Consider the following 21356-nt stretch of genomic DNA (forward strand, 5'->3'; position numbering starts at 1 on the left):
CAGCAAAGTTGTTAACCCCCAACAGCAGCACTTTTTGGTGGCCACCTCTACTTTCAACCTGCTTCAACATCGACCAGGAAATGTACACTTTGACTCGACAAAACTCTTTTTTTAATCGAAGCGAACAGACGCCACCGAGATGCTTTTCCACCGCACCGTAAAAGCGGCGAAGGGAAGGAAGGAAAAGCTTGGCTGTAGCCTTCATGTTATTGGGGCTAGTAGTAGCTACGTCGTTTTTCCTCTCCCTTTTTTTTTCCTCACTCGAGTAATCGCCACCATTTGGATTATTAAAAGTCAGCGTTTGGAAACCTCGGGCCCTGTAAGTATTCTCTTATCACGTTTGTTCTGAGAAAAGAGGTGCACCTTGGTCTCGAAACAGTATTTTTGCTGATGATTTCATTACATTACTCGAATAATGATGAGCTGCTTAATTTTGTATGGCGACCCCCCCCCACCCACAAAAAAAGTTGCGTTAATATTTTCTTGCTTATAAGCCAAAATGTGTCGGTTTCGAGGTATCGACGACATGTAGTTGACTTTTTTTTCACATGACTGACAAAAACAGAAGGTCGCAAACGTCATGTTGTGTGATTTTGGGTGCTCGGCCGTCGTTGGTTAAAAAAAATCCAAATAAAATCAAAAGCCCTTCCTGACTCTCCACGCTCATTTTTCCCCCAGTCTCAATTCCATTTTTATGGCTTTCAACTTATTTTTGCGTAGCCTTATGCTCTGGTTGGTAGCTGAAAACGTCGTTGGTTGGCATTTTTTTTAATGGGCGTGTAGCTCAACAGCGCCAAGCAGCCTTGCAGAGGCTGCTTGGTAAACTGCAGGGCCCTAATCTCCCTATATGGACTTTTAAAGGAGACATTTATTTTTCTTAATTTTAAGAGTTGGCGAGTTTCTTGACAACATGCTTTCATCAAAATATCCCAATAATCAAGAAGTATAGACATACTTTAACAGGATGTTTCTTGCTGTGGCGCAATTGGCTCCTTTTAGGGGCGGGTCTCCCCCTTATCCCCTCCCTCCTACTTCTGAGCCAATGGTGAGTCCCTCTTTTGTGAAATTGACAGCCAAACGGCTGGATCTCATTGCTTGCTTCTCCAATCCAAATCAGGCTGGGAAGAACGTACAAGTATCCAAGAGAGTAAGTATTCTTGTATTTCCAACATGGCATGGAGCAGTCAAATAAGTCTTGTGCACAAGACGCTGACGTGGGGAGGGTGATGCGAGGTTGTGCTTTACAAAAACAAGAAATACAAATTCCTGTATCGCTCTCTGTGGCCCGGTACCAAATGGCCCACATACCGGTACCAGGCTCCAGAATGGTAGGTGGCAACCACTGCTACAGCTAAATCGCATGGCTAACATCAATTTGTTTCTGCTGTGGCGTTATGGCACAAAGTTGAGAAGAGCAGAGGCGCAGCCACTCATTTTCTGACAAATAAGTTATTTTACTGTTTGATTATATTTTTATTTCTTTTAGAAAAATGACATTTTCTTTTTACTTTTACTAATGTTCCGATGAAGTGCGTTCAATTGAGAAGTAATGTACGCCACATTTGAAAATGATGTATTATTATAATACTTTAGTTGCAAAACTGTGAAACTGCAATGTTTTTTCCCCCCTCACAGTTGTCAAGGAATCTGATAGGCTCTTAGCGAATTTCACTGAGACTGGAGTAATGCTTTAGCACCATCCTGTGGCATCGATAGGCAATTACATTACAGTCCAGTGGGCTGTCAATTTCTTGCAGGTTTTCGCATTTGGCGGCAGGGCTTGGTCCTGGACCTTTAACACAAAAGAAACCATTTGTGACACTTCTCTGGATTCCTTTTCACTTTTTGTGATAATAAAATGCCCAATTGTGTTGATTGTCATCATACTTTTTGTTCCTGTGTTTTGCGCTAATCCTAACCTGGCTAATTTGACTATGTCAAATACCAGTTTATTACATTACTCATATGATGATAATGCTAATTTAGCTATATGTAATATCAATTCATTAACCATACCAACGTGTTACAAGTCTTTATATTTTATGTGTAATTTGGTTGAAGTACTGATGTGAAAATTCACCACTTTTCACTCATTTAAATAGGAAGAATCAAGCATTTTCTTTTTCTACATTTTGTTACCTGAATGTTTTGAATTAGCTGTGATGTTGGCTACAAAGGTGACATTAACATTAGAAGCCATTTAACAGAGCATTTCCAAACAATGATGAAGATTTGATGGCGTCATGAAATAAAATGATGATTGGTGTTCTCGCAGGTGTTCACAACGGATTTATTGGATTTAACATATTTAATGGATTATACGAAAGAAGAAATGGAATTCCCTTGGCGTGATCCCGGATAAAGTGTGACTTCTCAATGGCTGGTAAGTTGAATTTTGGGACTTTTTTGTTTCTTGAAATTTTCTTCTAGTTGAAGATATTTCTGCAATTCTCTATTTCGATTTCTATTATGTTGAGAATGTAGTTTTTTATATGTGACGTCAGGTGCTTGTACGCCGTTGTCCAGTAGATGGCGACATTGTAAAGGGTCTCATCCACTCTTGAATTGTTCACTTACAGAGCGTATTAAATCTATTAAGTCAAATCAAGTAGGATAACATTTTATTTCCTGTTTAAGACATGTCTGTAAATATGGTGTGAGTGTCATAACTGATCTACAACCCTTTTACTATTTTTGTAATTGTTAATTATTCAATTTTGAATTTAACAGGATCAGGTTTATGTGTTGATTATTAGTACAACTCCCAAATACGGAATTTGTAATTACTGGATTTACCTTGCAGTTGAAAACAGAAAAATGATTCATCGTTAATAACAGTGAAAGTTAATAGTAGAATTATTATGCTTTAATTAAATAAGGAGGTTCATTCCCGAGGAAATTCAGTTGCCCTTCCAATAGTCCACATCGTGAGATTTATTTTTAAATTTCATTTTTGTTCAGTAAGATTTAAATAAACATTTATACGGTATATCAATTATAACAGTGTACTCTTGCTTTGTGATGTAACTCCATGTTTGTATTTGTTATCAGTTAACGTTTACATTCATGAGTCAGTGTTTTTTTTGTCATATGAGGTAATACTGCAATTATAATTGACATTTGCCATTCAAAGTGAGAATATTATTACTATTTTGTGTAAATTCTATCTTAAATATAAAAAATGTAAAGAAGTGCTACACTGTCACAAATGCAAATTCAGACATGACGTTTTTTGTCAAAATATCAAAACTTGTTACTTAGGAATAGGTGAATAAGTTTTCTCCCGAAAAAAATGAAAGCACGGTTCACATTATATTTAAGAAAGACATTTTTAAACTTTTAACTTGTCACATACATTTGTCAATATAAATGTATAGAAGAACGTTTTTACTATACTATACTTACAGTATGTGGATACAAACTTGAAAATGCTTATTCACTTGAAACATGAATAAAACGTTTTTGTATTATTATTGGTGGTAATTTGCTATATATATAATATATATATTATATATATATATTACTGTTATTGGGTGTTATTTTATTGTGGCATACATTTGTCAATATTTGGGATCATTTAGCGCTTACATTTGTATTATCAGTCTTTTTAAATATCTGTCAAACTATAAAATGGTTTTGTGAAAAAAATTGAAAACATGCGTTCAAATTGCATGTATAAATGTGCTTTAATTGAAATTCATAGATTATTATTGTATGTTCATTTTTTAAATGAATGACCGTGTTCGTGAGCAGTTTTTGCGTACGAGTGTTTATTAATTTGTAGTTTTCCTCCTGCAAGTGTATGTCATAATGTTTTTTGTCAAGAATTAATTTTTATGCACGTGCTTTTTTAATTCATTTTCTGAATTGCTTATCCTCACACACGGACACAAATATAAAATACACTTTTCCTTCCATCCACTTCCCGTGACCGCAACGCGCACGCGCTCGAGGCCGCGTGGGAATGGTCGCGGGGCTGGCTGGGCGGGTTTGTTGGTGGGGGGAGGGGGTGCGGAGAGAGCAGAGGGGGGAGGAGGGGGGGATTGGGAAGGCTAAGGCTAAGGAGGGTAGCGAGGGGGGAGGAGGGCTGGACCGAGCCGAGCAAAAACACGCCAAAACACTTTTAAATGTCCGCCATGTTGCCCATGGCGCACTGAGCCGCCAACGCGGAGGGGAAGCGGAGCGTCGGGAAAGCGCAGGCCGAGACACAGCGACCGACATCCGGGCCTCCACCCCCACCACACCACACGGCGGCTCCGGGCAGGCGACGCCCTACCTTAGCGCTTGACAAGCTTACAAAAAAAAGAGAAAAAAAACGTCAGAGTTAGCCGCCCCAGAATCATCCATGAAAGCTCCACTCGTCACCGCGGTGAATCTTAGTAGCTCGGAGAGACATTATTTGTGAGAGGGGGCACCTGGAAAGCAGCAAAAATGAGTAAATTGTCGTTTCGGGCGCGGGCGCTGGACGCCACCAAGCCGCTGCCCGTCTTCCGTTGTGAGGATTTACCCGACCTGCACGAGTATGCGTCCATTAACAGGGCCGTGCCGCAGATGCCGACGGGCATGGAAAAGGAGGAGGAATCGGTAGGCTTGCTATATTCCACCATGTCATTTTCAAAATGTGCTTTTTGCTCGTTTTTCCGCCATCACAGCCGCCTTCCTTTATGTTCTGCGCAAGCCCTCACAAAATGGCCGCCCGTTTTTTCTCGACAGAAACACGACGAATTTGGGCCCTAAACTGCGTTTTGTCCGCGCTTGGCTACGTTTTTGGCAACGCGGGGTTGCGCCGTGTCCATTTCGGGTACATTTGTCGGCTTTTCGGCGGCGGTTTGAGCGTGAAGCCGTTTTTCGAGTACAAAGGGATCATGTGACTTCGGCGCGGCGGACATTTTGTCTCGGGGCCTTGTGTTGGCGTCGTGGTGAAGGGAGAGCGGCAGGGGGCGCCCGAGGGGAATGTCAACACGGGCACGCACGCTTCACTTGGGACAACTGGATGGCAGCTAGCTACGGCACTTAATAGCATGCAACATGTTCACACAGGCCATGTGTGTTTTATTGTCGGCGAGTTTAGCCTGAATGTTAGTTAGTTAGTTATATTGCAAGAGTGGTCACAAAATAAACTGCTTTTAGTTGAGTTGTTGGATTTTTATTGTCACTGTCTCACGAGTATTGATCCACCGTAGTGGATGTATTTCACTCGCATTCTTGGCGATATGAAGGAAGTCACGGTTTTATGGTTGTATTGGGTCATTTGGTAGTTATATTGTTTTTATAGTGGTGTTCTGTGGTCACTGTTTAGAAGTATGAGTGTTGTCATAATTTACAAGGTGTATTCGGTTAATATAGAGCAGTCATTTATTTTGTGTATTTTAGTCTCATTATTTTAGCAACACGAATTATGTCATAACTACAGAGGCTTTATTCGGGTCTGTTTTGCATTATTGGTGTGAGACATGTTTGAGGTTATTGTAAATACGATTAACCTGAAATTTTATGAAAATTCTTACATTATAATAGCCGATTTTGACCGTCATTGCCAGATGATTTTAATCAACATTATACTGTAAGCATTTTCTAATATCTGGGTTGAATTTTGGTCTTACTTGGCCAGTTCATACAAGTGGAACTTTTGGTCACATTCTTATCAAAATAAAGGAAGCGATCGTACAGCGAATAAGTATTTGTATCATTATTTAGCAATATGTTTAGTGATGTGTATTTTGGTCATGTTGTTTAGCCAAGTGAGAGAAATTATTAATGTGCAGTATTTTAATTACATTCTTTTTCCCCATGATGGATGTCATAATTTATAGGGGCATATGTAGTCACTTTATTTTGCAGTCATGAGGGTAATCATTGTTCAGAGATGTGTGTTTTGGTTACTTTTTTACAATATTAGGGAATTAATTGTGACTATGTCTGTATATCCACAGCAGTGTTGCTTTCTGGTGATTCTTTTAGCAGGTACATGTCAAAGACACCTGATTAACTTGTATACCTTTCAGAGTCTCAGTTTTTATTTTGTGTGTGTTTTGGTGCCCCTTAACCTGTTTGATCTGGTATTTGTCATCACTGCATATGTCCCTGTGGGAGTCTTGTATTTTCATCTAATTTTACACTTGTTTAACAAAGTGGGCTTCTTCGCACTCTCTGAAGGATGCTCATTGTGCAGCTCACTCACGAGCGTCACAGCAGTGTGCAGGTCCTATTATTTACTACTACTACTAGTAGTCCTTGCCATTGAGGTGTTTTTTTTTGGGGGGGGGGCATGCCTCTTCGCTAGGTGTCAGGGGTTCAGTGTGTCAGATGGCACAGCAGGTCTGTAGACGGACAGTCAATGTGGAGCCCAGGAGGCGGCGGTGTGTGTGTGTGGAGGGGGGGGGTAGACAGAGCTAGAGGCGTTTAGGGGGGTAGGGTGGTTTGATGGTGTCTCTTTAATGTCTGCGCTCGCTCAGCTGGAACTGTGTGTTAAATGATGAAAATATTATGGTAATAGCTGTGACAAAACAAATGTTTTGGTTGGATGTGACTTTTTCTTGGAGGTCACTACCCACCTCACAAGTGATCAAGCAGCCGCTGTTGCACTTTCTGGTGCGCTTTCTTTCACTTTGTTAAATGAAGAAAATAAATGTATATGTATTTGCACTTAACATGTACTTCTGGTTGTTTAAATCCTACATCCATCCATCCATCCATTTTCTGAACTGCTGCTTCTCACAAGGGCTGCGGGTGTGCTTGAGCCTATCCCAGCTGTCTTCAGGCAGTAAGCAGGGACAGCCTGAACTGGCCCAGCGAATTGCAGGGCTCAAGTAGACAAACAACCATTCACAATCACAATCACATCTATGGACAACTTTGGGTGTTCAAGGAACCTACCATGCATGTTTTTGGAATGTGGGAGGAAAACGGATAAAACCTACTCTCGAAGCCTCCACCAGTGCGCTGAGGCGCATGTGCTAACCAGTTTTGTTTGATTAATTGATGGAATGAGCGACCGAATAATTAATTGTATAAATATTTGATAGCTGCCGACCAAATGTGGGTGAAGTTGGTGTGATGTCACGATCTGTGATGTACTATATTGCACTCGAGGAACAAGAATAAGTTCAGCAATGAATGCTCGCCAAGTTGTAAATTGTTGTGTTGCTGGCTTGGCAACAAACTGCAATATGACGATTGGATAGAAAATTCTAGTGGTGTTTATTTGTAAGGTGAAAGCAGCGTGGTAATCTTAAGTAATGTCAGAAGCTGCAGCCGTGTTTGTCTGTGTATGATCGTCTCTGCATGAGTTGTTGCTGACAGCAGCTCCTTGCCAGTGTTTTCAGTGCATGTGCGCTTGTGTTTTTCAATGAAAGGCTGAAAGTACATTGGTGACTATGGCAAAGGAGTCCAGTACTTTTTTTTTTTTTTCAGCCCTACATTCGAGTGATGTATCTAACCTAACGAAAGTATGCATACATTTGTTGATTATATCCAAACTGTGCAAGTATAATGCATTACTGAATACATGGCATTCATTGCCACCTCATGGAAATTCACATTAACATTTATGTGGCCTTGTCATCTTTGGTAAATATTCACATGTGACAAGACAACGTCTAAAGTCACCGTGGCGAGATTTGAAGTCGCCATTGCAATAATTGATGAGGGAATCCTATAAAGTAGAACGTCCGTGGCAAGTCACCTGTTCACGCAGCTCGGTTGTGACGCTAGAATACACGCCAAGCATGAGGTCACAAGTCTTCATGCCCCAGCGATTACTGAATGGGAAAATACACTCATGTTTTGTTGAATTGCAGTTTTGTTGTTCAACTTTTGTTCTGAACACGGTGGCCAATGTATGGCGATGGGGTGTTGTCAAGATTAAATGCCATCACAATAACTTTAAATCACATCATGGCAATTTTAAATCTCATAATGCTGACTTTACATCTCGTATCAACGACTTTATATCTCGTCTTGTCTGTTTTGTCAAAAGAAAAATAATCGTTCGAATAACGTTTTTCAATTATTACGAAAGTTATCTTTTTTGGGGGGTGGGGATCAAGCATCCCTATACGGTACTGAATCCCTAATTGTTACTGTACCTACGTTGCAAAATTAAATCTTAAGAGTCAATGAAAATTAATGAATAAAACGGTGGTTGAATACAAAAAACAAGTAATACTGTGTTGGGAAACAACAACATGAAACTACTAATTATTTACCGTTTTAAAATAATGCCCCCAAAGCATGCTCGGTATTTTGAATATTTTTTTTTAATGGAGTTTGTCCAATAATAAATCCGTGAAGAAAAAAGCTTCGATGAGCTGCTTTTGTTAACTGATGACGGGGTAGTCGGCGGGACGAGATGCAATCGCAGTTAGCATAGCAAGATTATCAACAGGATTCGGCTTGTTGCTACTGCATGCTAAACACCTTGCCGTTTCGCTCCTAATTGAAGAGTCACTGCAGCCGTCATCTCCCCTAAAATAAATATAAAATAATGCTACACACAGCTGAATCGGAAATGTTTTGTGCGTCTAATGTGAGGAGTGGCCTAAAAGATTAAACGTTTAATAATAAGGATTAGCGACTCACAAAGTAGCTTCATGTACCGTATTTTCACGCACTTTGATTTATTTGATGTTGTCTTCAGTTGGTAGATGCGAATCAGTGTGATACACTTTGAGTGCCTTCGCAGATGCAAAAACGCGAAACAAGTGCAAGACCATTTACCGTTTAGTGAAATGTGCAATGTGCATTGTAAATGCTTATTCCCGGGCGATGCGACCCCAAAATAATGTTGATACATTTGGATTTGCCTTCATTTCATGTTCATACAATGCAAGTGTAGTGAACGAATAATTCTCTTGCGTAGCATTCATTAGCGTTGACCAACTTGCCTGATTTTGACTTGACTGTGATGCCTCAGGTCGTTCATGGCTAACGCGGTTATTGTTGTTGTTGCCGGTAACTCCATGCAACTGTGTGTCAGTTTCATTGTACGTAATTTATTTCAACGTTAATGTTCACTTGATTGTCTTAGAATTAAGACGGGTTGTTGTTCATTCATGCTGCCGCCATGTTTACACCAGCAGTCACAGAATATTAAAATGGTTTACCTAGGGCCTTAGCTTTCCTATTGGAATGTCCTCGTGCTCTGTGTAAGAAAAAAAGTAATTTAGTTGTATCCCTTTAGTCGTGTTTATTTTGTGGTTGTGTAGCTTGTGCGTTTCTTTTCCCTTTGGTGGGTGTGTGAGCTCAGTCTTGTATATGTGACTGTGGCTCAGCACGTGGGCATTGTGTATTTGTTGTTGGATCACCAGAGTGTCTTATCCTGCATTTACGTTTGTCCTCGCTGTCTGTGGTCCTAGTGTAGATCCAAAGGCATCTGAGAGACACACACACTGACCTTGACTTAGCTGGAATGTGGAGCATGTCACCATTGTGGAAAGTGGGTCTTTCACCGCTGACACTATTCGACAGGTTGCTTGGGTTGGCACATGGATGACTGACAGCTGTCATATAAAGATGCCATGTACACACTCAACATGGACATTGTGGGAGGAGGGGAGGTGGATACCAAAAAATGAGACTGTTTTGACCTGAAATGCACATCGCTGTTCCACTTATCTTCTCACTAAAACAACTGACCTTTTGTAGCTCTTTCAGTTACTGCAGGGGTGTCAAACTGCACTCCTGGAGGGCCGTGTTCCTGCATGTTTTGCAACACACCTGATTCAAATGAGCAGGATACTTAACAGGCTTCTTCAGAGCTTGTTAATGAGCTGATCATTTGAATGAGGGGGGTTGCACCCGGGAGAGATTGAAAGCGTCCCTCCAGGACTGAATCTTGACACCCCTGAGTTACTGTCTTGGTTTCATGTGCGCAATTATTTGAGCCAGTGGGGCAGTCAGCACGAAGGGACTGTTGCCTCCTGCTGCCACTGTGCCAACCTCGCCCGCTGAGTGCCAGGTGTCAAGATGTCGCACACGCTGCAGATCAGGATTTTGAGCTAATGTGACACACTTGATTGTTGCCGTTCCATTGCATTCTTGGGGTAATTGTACACGCATCCGTTGAGGCAAGGACTTGTCATATAAATACAAATATTATTTATTTTTTTGTAGCCAAGTTTAGGGTACCAATTGGGGATGTTTGCGTACAGAAAGAAAGCTCCAATCACTTTTAATTTGTCTATTAACCTGTCTGATTACACTTGTCTTTCATTTTCCATCATTGTGGTCTTTTTCAGGCAGGACTTTCATCCGGTTTCTAAGTAGATAAAATGGCTTTACAGTTCTGAGGTGTAGTGCCACCTGTCAAGTTTTTCTTTTTCTTTCAGGATGCCCTAAACTTAACTGGCCTTGAAGCTAAATTATGAAAGACTGGCGTGTCAATAAGCTCCGCCAGTAAAGGGATACTTGAGTAGTTTTTTTTCTCTTTTCAGAAGCAAAAAAGTTATGAATTTGATGACTTATTTTTCATGTACAAGTAACACCTTTAAAAACACATTTTCCCTCTGGCTGGTGACAGAATATGAATCACATATATTCCAGAAGAAAATGATTGCATGTATCGGCGATATGCATATTGCTTGGGCCAATAATTTATATATTGTGCATCCCTAATTTCCAATAGCTCATCTATGGCATTTGAATTCTGTTGGCATGAAACTAGCCAACTTTTATTGGATGAAATATGGTTTGGTGGAACATTTTTTTTCAATTCTCTTTAATACGTCAGTTTTACAAAAGACTTCAGCTGAGAGTGACAAACGGTTTGAAGCAAGCATGTGCTCCCACTTACTTGAAGCCAGGGAGGGATAAAAAGTCTTAAAGAATACTTTAACATAAGTTTCAATGTGTTTGAGGGTTAGCTTAGTATCTGTTGATGCAGGCCATTTTTATTTGTGAGCCTTGCAATCAACTTCTTAGCATTTTGTTCACACATTCCCACGTTTACTCATGCGGCGTATTGACCGGTTTGCTTCTGAAGCCGTGAGCACTCCCACCAGACGAGCTCGTCTCTCCTCCCCCGAGGTTGTCCGTCACGCTAAGTGTCACTAGCGGCGTCTGGGATCGTGACGGTGATGGATGTGCTCATTTCTGCGAGGCTATTTCGGGACGCCAAAGTGCTCATTGTGAATTCAGACCGTTTCCTTCCACCAAGCTCATTTGTGCTCCAGCAAATAGCAAGGCCCTGCCAAGTAAACAAGCACTCTTGATTGGTTTTGACCGTGTGCTCTTTTGGCTCAAGACTGTTTGATTGTGTGTGCGTGGTGCCTCAGAACACCGTGGTTTGCTAGCCTACATGTATGAAGGGAGGTCAGGGTTGGGTGATAAAGAATTAGTTTCATATGCGGCTGCTTAAAGAAATGGAAGTGGTTAGTTTCATATGTTATTACTAAGGTTCGGCCTTGCTCAAATTTGGACACTGTTTCACCATCACTGGGGTGCACGCGAATACTGTAGCTATTTTAAAACTCATGTTGTAGCTTGCGCCAACAACCACGACTATGACTGGACTCGTAACCCAAAATCCGCAATCGATGTTCACTGACTTGGTTTAAAATACCCTATTTTTCGGACTATGAACAGCTACTTTAGTTTTTCCCCCAAACTTTGAACCCTGCAACTTTTAATGGGATGCGGTTTAGGGATTTTTACTGATGAGTGTTTAGCCGTCAATAGATTTTATCCGTCCTTGTCACATCTGACCAATGAAATTTCCGAACACGTCACAGTAGACCAACCAATGTGTCCAAGTCCATCCTCCAATTGAATACTCATCAGCTATGGAACATGCTTTAAAACTGCCGGAGGAGCCGGCTGGCTGAGAGTGCGAGACTCGAAGGCAACAAAAAGGCCAAAGCGATGCGCGTGGCTGTGTGAAGAAGCAATTGAGACCTAAAATAAGGATTTCATTTGCTTATATTGCGCATGAAAAAACTTATTTCATTAGATAACAGAAATGTCATTTCTTCGGATGCATGTTAAATGTCGATGTTGCTTTAGTGAACGCCCATGTGCATGTTTTTCCAATATCATACGATCAATGTATTTGATTTTAAAGTGAAAGATTTAGTTAGTTGTACAACGCTAGTCAATCTGGTGGTTGTGTTGTTTTGGCTACTATATCATATCTGGGTTGACAGTTCAACAACTGTAAACAAGTCAGTACACTCCGCAGATATGCCAACTTCCTCCCTCCCTCTATCTGACCCTGCATGTATTTGGCTCGGTGCCGGCTGCCATTGGAAGCTTGCTCTGTTATGTCCCTCTCAGTCCCACGGGACGCCATTCGTGAGCATTGACAAAGGTTTGATGGCGATGTACAAGTAACGAATGCCTGCCTAATGATGTTTATATCTGACTATGACAAGGGTTTTATTGTCACTTTAGGCAAGTTGTTCACGTGATTATTTTATTTATTTTTGCTCCGGGTTTTGCAACGGGTGTTCCGATGTTGCCGATTCCGTTCCCAGTCATCGCGGATACAGATCAGATGGATGAGCTGTGACGTTTGTTGGAAGACTTTTAATTTCAAGTTAATGGACTCAATTCTGCATGCTGAAAATGTCAGTTTTGTCAGCGTGGAGTACACACTTAACTTGAATGCATGATAACGTGTATGACCTTCATTTGTCGCTAGATTAGTAAGCGTCTGTCGAGTGTCACTATCGACCTGGAAGTAATGCTCATACGAGTCCACTTGTTTGTGTGTGCGCGCACGTGTGTAGGAACACCACCTCCAGCGGGCCATCTCTGCACAGCAGGTCTACGGCGAGAAGCGGGACAACATGGTCATCCCGGTCCCGGAGGCAGAGAGCAACATCACCTACTATGAATCGCTATACCCCGGAGATTACAAGATGCCAAAGCAGCTCATTCACCTACAGCGTAAGTAGCGTCTGCTTCGAGAACGGTTTAGTGGCATATCATAAAATTGAGTCCCATTTGGGAGCTGTTCACCTCAATGGGTATGAGAGTCAGAACATTTTCAAGAGTTGGTAGAGCTTGACGTGTTTTGTACGGTGCGACAGTAGCGGGTCTGTTTATTTTGTGGCATGTTTGTACGAGCTGTCATGTGCTGGTAGTCAAAGTGAAAGTGCTGACTGGAGAGATCAGCGTGGGAGTTTGTCATCTTTGCTGGCTACACTTATTGTTTAAATAAGTCACACTTGTACTGCCTTCGCTCACTGGCTCTCATCTCAAATCAAATTTGGATAATGTCCAGCTATTCGCAGTCAGCTTGGTGTTGTCAATTATTGTACTAATCTTAACTAAGGTTGTCTGCTGGTGTTCTTAGTTACTACAGCATGCATTTTAAATCCAATGTCTTCCTTTGCCGCCAACACAATGCATGCGACAATAGGCTATGATTCAATAGGCTGTTTTACAAAACCAGACATTCACTTATTTTAAAATGTAATTTGATCAGCAGACTCATTGCTGCTGCATTGTTCTTACTACATAATAGTTGTTCTTTCTAGTCTCAACTGGTTTACCTTGACTCTCATGTTGCATTGTGGCCAACATTAGAATCTGGGTTGGTAATTGCTCACTAAGGGTTTTAAACTCGTGGGAACTCGGCGCAAACATTCTGAATGCTGAATGTGTTAGCCTGCATGCTACTTGGTATCTACTAGCTAGCTGCAGGGACCATAGATATTAGCTAGAACAAGCCTTGGCTGGGCGGCTGGGTCTGTTTGGCTCTGCTCATTATAGCTCATTGAATTCTTTTGCAGTTTTGATGTGGATTGGGTTGTTACCCAAGAATGAAGGCTTTATGTATAGATATCTATGCACCGACAACCACCTGCCTCAAATGTGTCTGTTTGCTTTGTCTGAACGATTGGCAACTTTTATAGCATTTCAAAATGTCTTGCGCAGCCTGGCAACTTGTTGGTGTTGGAACTAACAACCGGGGGTAAAGGCCCCCGAGATTAACAGGTCCATTTTTTTTGCATTATGTCAAATTACCGCAGATGATTTGCAAGGTGCCATGAAAAGAATCAAAGCATTGTCAAAAGAACAAAAGTTATGATTTCATGTGGCTCAACTGTCAGCGCTCTGTGCTCCCAAACTGGGACTTGGTGGCCGTGTAAATTTGATGCCTGAGTTCGGTGCGCACTGCAATAGAAAATCAACCCCTGGTTGATAATTGTTTTTTTTTTTTTCAAGGCATCAAATCCAGCCGTTCACCCCCGGGCATCTTCTATGATTCTTATACCACTGCACCTGCTACTCCCTAGCATCATGTTTGCCACTCACGCTAAAGCAAGAAAAACATGCATACACCAGCCAAGTAGTTGCTGGGAAGCACTGCACGCATGTCATTTTAATCTTGATGTATCGGAATGTCAAAGTGGGATGGTGCGTACGCCACGTTTTTGTCCATGAGGACTCTGGTGATCGCTCTGGGCATTGGAAATCCCTTTTTTTAGTCCATATATTTATTGATGATAATTGTTGTTGCACACTCCTCCTCTTTCAGCTTTCAGCCTGGACACGGAGCAGCCAGACTACGATCTGGACTCGGACGACGACGCCTTTGTCGCCAAATTGAAAAAAAGGATGGAGATCAGCCTGATCCAGTTTGAAGAGATGATCGACCGGCTGGAGAAAGGGAGCGGGCAGCAGGTTTGTCGCCTTTAAAAACGCCTGACATTGTCCTCCTCCATATGTAAAAGTAGCTGAGGGCGGAAAAAAAAAAAACTGCATTTGCCCTTAAGCTCGTAAGTCTCCCCGAGGCCAAGCTGTTGCTCAAGGAGGACGACGAGCTCATCAAGGAGGTGTTTGACTACTGGAGCCGCAAGAGGAAAAACAGCAAGGCGCATTCGCTCATCAACATCATCAAGCAGGAGAAGCGCGACGGCTCCAGCACCAGTGACCCATATGTGGCCTTCCGAAGGCGCACCGAGAAGATGCAGACCAGGAAGGTGTGTCATCTCGTCCAGCGTCCTTTGAAAGCTGAAAGCTTTTCCATCTCAATACTTACTCAGTTTTGCTCAACGTCTGCCTTCAGAACCGCAAGAACGACGAGGCGTCCTACGAGAAGATGTTGAAACTCCGCAGGGATCTGAGCCGGGCTGTCACAATCTTGGAGATGATCAAACGAAGGGAGAAGAGCAAGAGAGAGCTGCTGCATCTCACGCTGGAGATCTTTGAGAAGAGGTCAGTAATTAAGATATTTCATTGGCCAGCTGTGACAAATTTAAAAAAAAAACTGAAACTGGACTAATCAAGTCCTTAAATCTGAAAGTTGATTGTTGTCTAAGAAATGTTTTTTTAAAAACCTTCCTGCTGTTTTGTATCAAATCAATTTGAGTTGTATTGTTGTCAATATTCAATTAATCGTGCTAAGTCGGTTCAGGTTCATGATTAAAAATAAATAATAATAAACCCAATTCCACTCAAAAGCATATTAATTAAAAAGAAATCTCATGTTGGGTTGTGGGCCAAATTTATCCATATTTAAAGAATAAAAGCCTTTCTAAGATTGGGATTTAAGTGGCTCTGCTTGCCTTATTTTCTCTTGTTTTTGAACCGTGCTGCTATAAATGCAATATTAACAATGTTGACCTGGCAGCAACAGAATTTCCAAATGTGTTTGTACAGTATGTACTTAATTTTCATATGGATGCATATTATTTCATTGCCGTTGTTTCTCCAGGAATGTCATGTCAGACTATGGTGGCGAGGTTCTGGCTGAGGTCTTGGCAGAGCGGGCACTGGCGAGGCCGCAGATCATCCCGCTGGTGCCGCTCACCAACCAGTACCACATGGACCACAAAGACTACAAGTCCAAGGTGAGCGCGTGGTCACCAAATTCCTTATGGGGCCGCTTGTTAGTAGTCCTGGATTTAAACATGTACCACTGCGTTTCGCTTCAAGCCCGTGAAGACAGAAATCCCTCGGCAGAAGAGGAAATATGAGAAAAAACAGAACGCTCTTCCGCTGTCAGCCGCCTCTGCGCACCACCAAGGTCCAGTGGTTTTCAACGCCAAGGACCTGAACCAATACGACTTCCCTAGCTCAGATGAAGAGCCTCAGGTACAAGGTTGCCCATTGTTGTCCTCTGCTGCCATCTAGAGGCTGCTTGAAACCACAGCACAAAAGAGCAGAGGGTACTGAGAACTTTGTTTTGCTGTCCATAGTTGCACTCAGGCTCTTCGGAAGCCGAGGAGGAGAACGACCCGGATGGCGCCTACGCTTTTCGAAGGAAAGCGGGCTGCCAGTATTACGCTGTGAGTGTCATGCTGATTGTCTTGATTGAGCTTTGGAGGTGAAAATTGAGCGTTTGTTTGTGCGTGCGTATTTTCAGGCTCGTCAGGATCGCGTGGGTGCCTGGCCTTGGTCCCCAAGCTGGGAGGGCGGCCTGGCGCATTCCCGATACCGCTACAGTCTCACCACGCTCACGGTACCGCGACGGTGCCAGGGCTTGGCCCGGCGACGGCTGGGACGCGGGGGCAGGTAATAGTGGGTTCCACTCAATATGTTTGTGTACTCACCGAAGAAAAGTACCGATACTTGGTAATGGCATTCAGTCTTGCTACTGCCAGACGACCAGTCAGAGTTCTTTTTTGCAAAACGGAATTTGGGAGTTGTCTCATGGTGGTGTTATTTTTGTTTTCCTTTACGTATATTGATGACATTGCCTTCAGTGTTGTTTTATTTCTTGGTCGCAAGTACAGATGTTAAATATGGCATTTATGAAAGTCATAATTTGGAGGTCATAAATCTCTCTGTTCTTTAAAGTCTTGATTAAGATGCATGCTGATCTTTTTTTTTTTTTTTTATTTATACATTTTTAAATCTGTAGTAACATTTCCTAGGATGGTTTCTGAACAAGCTTTTGGTCGTTGGAGTCACATCATTTCCTGTGTCATGACGATTGCATGCCTTCCAGGGTCCTACTGGACCGAGCGCACTCAGACTACGACAACGTTTTCCACGAACTGGACCCGAAGACGCTGGACTGTGCGCCTCCCCCTTCGAGCTCGCCCGCCGCCAGCAAGTTTGCCAGTACCTCACCAAACAATACCTCAGACAGAAGCTCCTCCTCACCGCCCTCGGACCTCAGTCAGATTCTTTTGAGCATAAAAGCGTGCCGGTGGCGCCACTTCCGACCGCGGACGCTACCGCTGCACCAGCTGGACAATGCCCACCCGTTGTTTCGCCGGCTCAGTCGCTGCATCAAGCGGCCGCTCATCAATATCGGGCCGTCCGCCCAGCGCATCTTACGGCCTGCACCGCCGCCCCAGCCCCATGTTGGTAAGTCTTGTGTGTGCATTTGTTGAACAGAGTGCTGGTCAATTTTCTGCGCAGGGCCACATAAAAAAGAGAGAATTAAAGAATTTAAAAAGATGGAAAACGGTATATACTTGGCCACTGCCCTGGAATTGAACTGTTGCAGGCTGCGTGAATGGCAGCAGCATGTACCACTACGTTACTAATGCAGCATTAAATAACCAATAATTGAATTAAATAAACAAAATAATGAAATTGTATCTTTTATTGATGGAGTATATCATGGAAAACATCTTTTAGTTCTTAAATGTGCGTCAGTAGTTTGGATTGTCACATTTGGGAACTATCGGCCACTGGTTTTGTTGGGACTGCAGGGTGAATGGTGTTGTCACAGCCATTCCAAAACACACTTGCACCTTTTCAGAAGTAAAATAGGTTTCCCAGTTTTAAGCGTAAATGGCGCCCACTACGAAGCCTTTCAACCATCTTATAAATGGAATATACTAGAACATGGACTGCGTTTGCTATTTGTTTACCATTGAACCAGAGAATCCAACAGAAACTTGGAATGGGTTACTCGTTTTTTTTTTTTTTTTTTTTTTTTTTTTTTTTTGCTAAACACGCACATCACAGGCCGTAGGATAAAATTTTAATTCCATCTGTATTCTGTCGTACCAGCTAGCTAGCACTACGCCATCCAGGAAGGTCTCATCTCTCTGATCCACTCTCCCAAGTGTTTAAACTCTCTTTTTGCTAGGACATTGTCAGCGACCAATAGTGAAGTAACAAAAAAGGCATTTTGATACTCTTTCTAAGTGGCCGTTATTGACTGTTGCCCAGGTATACATTTACATTGACTTAATTTGCGTCATTTGGTGTGTGTGTGTGTGTGTGAGTTGCAGGCCTTCAGCAGTGGTTTATGCATGACACGTGCGTTCCGCATGGAAATGAAGAGTGCCAAATCCAGCGAGCACAACTTTTGCAGCCTTTAATGCTGCGTGGCTATAGGGAGCTATAAGGATAAACACTTGGATAATATATGGATTATGTAAATGATAAGAAGTCCTCTACTGCCTCCGTTGTCTTATGGGCATGCATTGAATCGTTCTGTAGAAGTGCCCATTCACAACGCCTTGCACGTAATAATCGGGACCACATGTTACTGAAACTTAAAAAAAAAAAAAAGCTCTTCCTCCTCGAGATGTTTACGTGTGTCACCAACATGTTTGTGTTTGTGTGCGGCAGCCCTGACAGCTGAGCAGTTCCAGCAACACCAGGACCAGTTGGTGCAGATGCAGAAGGAGCAGCTAGAGCAGCAGCAACTTCAAGCCAACAAAGCCACCACTGCCCACAGCACAACTACAACACAGGTGACCACAATGACAACTAACTCAACTCGCGCTGCCTGTCGCTCTCCACAGCGCTTAACACTCTTCTCATCGTCTCAGGTGTCTGCCAACACGTTAGACCAGGCCAGCGCTCAGTTCGCCGCCTCGGCCCTCGTCACCACCGAGCAAATTCTGGCTCTGAAAACCAAGGAGGAGCTGAGCCTGAGTGGTGGCGTCAACGGCATCCTAACCCCCTCAGGTACGTCATCTTGGGCAACACGCCTGGAAACACCGGAAGCTCGGAAATTGATGTTCACTGCTGGCGAGTTAAGCCGCGTCGCTCTCTGTGTGGCTCGCTCAATTATGTCGAGGCGCCACAACTGTGAATGCATCGTTGGCTCACAGGGAGAGACAAAGGAGGTACCGCTGTAGTCATTCCATTGACAGGGCTATCAAACTGGCTTTTTTTTTTTCTGTAGATACAGATATGTGTAATTTGTTTTTGTCATCTAAAAACTCTCACCACCACCTCATTTTTGAATAACCGGTTTTAGTTTGCCAAAATTGAAGATGGCTTATCTGCTCAATGTGCCGGAACCTCGTTTCCCTATTTGGAAATTCACATACTTGTTAACCCGGCGGCGGTAGGGAATACAAGCCATTGACGGTTTTATTGACTTCCAACTCTTTACAGCACGCCATAAGACGGCTATTGCGCTTGAAAATAACCCAACTCATGCTATGCCAGCCAGATAACAGTTTTGATGATGTCAGTAGCACAGTTGTCATAATTCCTGCTGTTGTTGTTTAGGTGTATACAAGGGCTTGCACCTCTCCAGCGCAGCGTCCCCCTCCCTTGCCGCTGCGGCCCCGCCCGCTACCCTGTCCAGCGCTGCCTGCCTGCACCCGGGCAGCGCCACGCCCGCCTGCAGCACGAACAGCAACAATGGCACCACCCACCACGCCGGCCCCACAACCACTAATGCCACTCAGGTCCTGCTGGGCAACAGCAACAGCCTCCGCCTGGCCGTGCCCACCGGCAAAAGGGTACATGCCCCCCGAACGCTAAGCAGCACCATGTCGGCGTCTGCCTTAAAGCTGGCGCACGCCGCTGCCGCAAACTGTCAGAAGCCCAAGGTCCCATCGGCCACTGCGGCCTCGCCGCTGGACATCGTGCCCAGGTGAGATGAACGCAAAAAGATATTTGTTTCCACCGCTGCTTAACTCATAAAATGCCAGCCAATTTAGAGCATTTTAACTCTTTTTCAAAACCACAGAAAAATTTTATTGGCTTCAATATGCAAGAAGGTGCCTTCTAACTTAATTCCTAAATGAACAGATGAGTGCATTGGTGCCATGGTTTAGAACATTGTTGCACTCCATCCTTGTCATGGTGTTTTTGCGGGCCAATATTGCCAATGTTAATGGTGCTAACATTGCATTCCACAGGGAGAACCATGAGCAGGACAAAGCGGCGCCACTCAGCAGTCTGTCTGAGAACACAATGGCCATGGAGGTGACGTAGCCCGCCCGCACACGGGACCCCATGTTATTTTTTTGTTATTTTTTTTTTTTAAAAGGTGCTATGCATCGTCCGTTAGGCTTGAACTTGAGCGGACTGACTGGACTTGACTGTGCGGCGACCGCTCTGTGGAGCCAATCGTCCACACACACACACTGTACATACATATATATGTATATGTGTGTGTCTGTATACATATATGTGTGTGTATATATATATATATACATATGTATGTGTGTATACATACATATGTACATATATTGTATATGTATATATAAAACTCCTCCACCATATTTGTTACTGTTAATAAGAGATTGTCTGTAAATTGTTAATATGGCAATTATTAAATGTACAGTACTGAATATTTGTAGGCCCCGCCCACCCGCTCCTCTTGTATATAACATAACATGACTTGAATACACAGTTGTTCATTTGTGATGTTTTGCACTCGACTTGTTGGGAAAAAAATTAAAGAGAAAGGACAAACTGCCGCTGTGCGACCAGTCTCACCACGCCCCCACCTCCTTCCCGCCAACCCTTGTCTATTTATTGTGCCGCGTTTATGTCCAATCCTCCGTTGCGACCACTCATTCTTCAACCAAACCCCCACCCGCTGTTGCACACGTCTTTTTTTACAATAAATATTTTTGTACCTCATTTTTTTTTTTCTTAACTTGATTTGTGATTTGACTCTGCAAAAAAGAAACTGTTTATTTTTTTGTGCTGGGACGTGGCAGAAAAGGACCAATCATTCATCTTCAGACAACCAACAAAAAAAAGAAGCTAATTTTGACACTTAAGAGGCGTTGTGGTCGTCGGTGTGCTGATCTTCTCTTCTGTGAAGAGTTTGGTACCTACTGCAGCTTCTCTTATTTTTTTTTTGTTGTTGAGTTTTTGTGTGTGTATGGCAGTGAGCGCCCCTTGTGTGTGTGTGTGTGTGTGTGCTGGTGTGGACACGTCAGCATCATGTGGCAAAGATGAATGGAAGTACTCCTCAAAAAAAAAAAAGTGTCACTCAATGAAATAAACATCCAGGGCATTATCACGCCTCTGCTTTCTCTATTTTTTTGTCTGCATCTTTCTGTGACTTGAACGCCGCCTCCTCCTCTGCAATATTCATGATAGACCATGGCTGGGTCATCCACTTCAAATCTCCAAGGATATATTCTTAGTTATTAATACTACTCAATTGCACTGTGGCTTTACTCCAACACAACAAAAAGCTAAAACCAATTTTTTTAACGATTTTAGTCGTGTCCTTTGCATCA

The 21356-nt window shown here is 42.9% G+C and overlaps 1 protein-coding gene across 3 annotated transcripts; it reads left to right on the top strand.

The window, feature by feature from the left end:
* Positions 1-12: 12 nt before the first annotated feature.
* epc1b (enhancer of polycomb 1b) lies at positions 13-21150 on the top strand. 3 transcript variants are annotated; one of them, XM_088311706.1, is made up of 15 exons: positions 13-319; positions 2276-2383; positions 12726-12885; positions 14483-14628; positions 14721-14927; positions 15014-15162; positions 15662-15797; positions 15883-16041; positions 16146-16235; positions 16313-16461; positions 16898-17262; positions 18484-18608; positions 18687-18825; positions 19378-19747; positions 20016-21150. In XM_088311706.1, the coding sequence occupies exons 3-15, from the start codon at positions 12786-12788 to the stop codon at positions 20089-20091; spliced, it is 2211 nt and encodes a 736-aa protein (XP_088167832.1). In that variant the 5' UTR covers positions 13-319; positions 2276-2383; positions 12726-12785; the 3' UTR covers positions 20092-21150. The 3 variants fall into 3 exon arrangements, with proteins under 3 accessions (XP_088167832.1, XP_088167833.1, XP_088167831.1); XM_088311707.1 differs by lacking the exon at positions 13-319 and adding an exon at positions 1129-1147; XM_088311705.1 differs by lacking the exons at positions 13-319; positions 2276-2383 and adding an exon at positions 4058-4584.
* Positions 21151-21356: the final 206 nt, after the last annotated feature.

The sequence above is a fragment of the Idiotropiscis lumnitzeri genome, chromosome 12, assembly GCF_059441095.1.
Source record: "Idiotropiscis lumnitzeri isolate Australia: NSW breed Sydney's pygmy pipehorse chromosome 12, RoL_Ilum_1.0, whole genome shotgun sequence".
Taxonomy (NCBI): Eukaryota; Metazoa; Chordata; class Actinopteri; order Syngnathiformes; family Syngnathidae; genus Idiotropiscis; species Idiotropiscis lumnitzeri.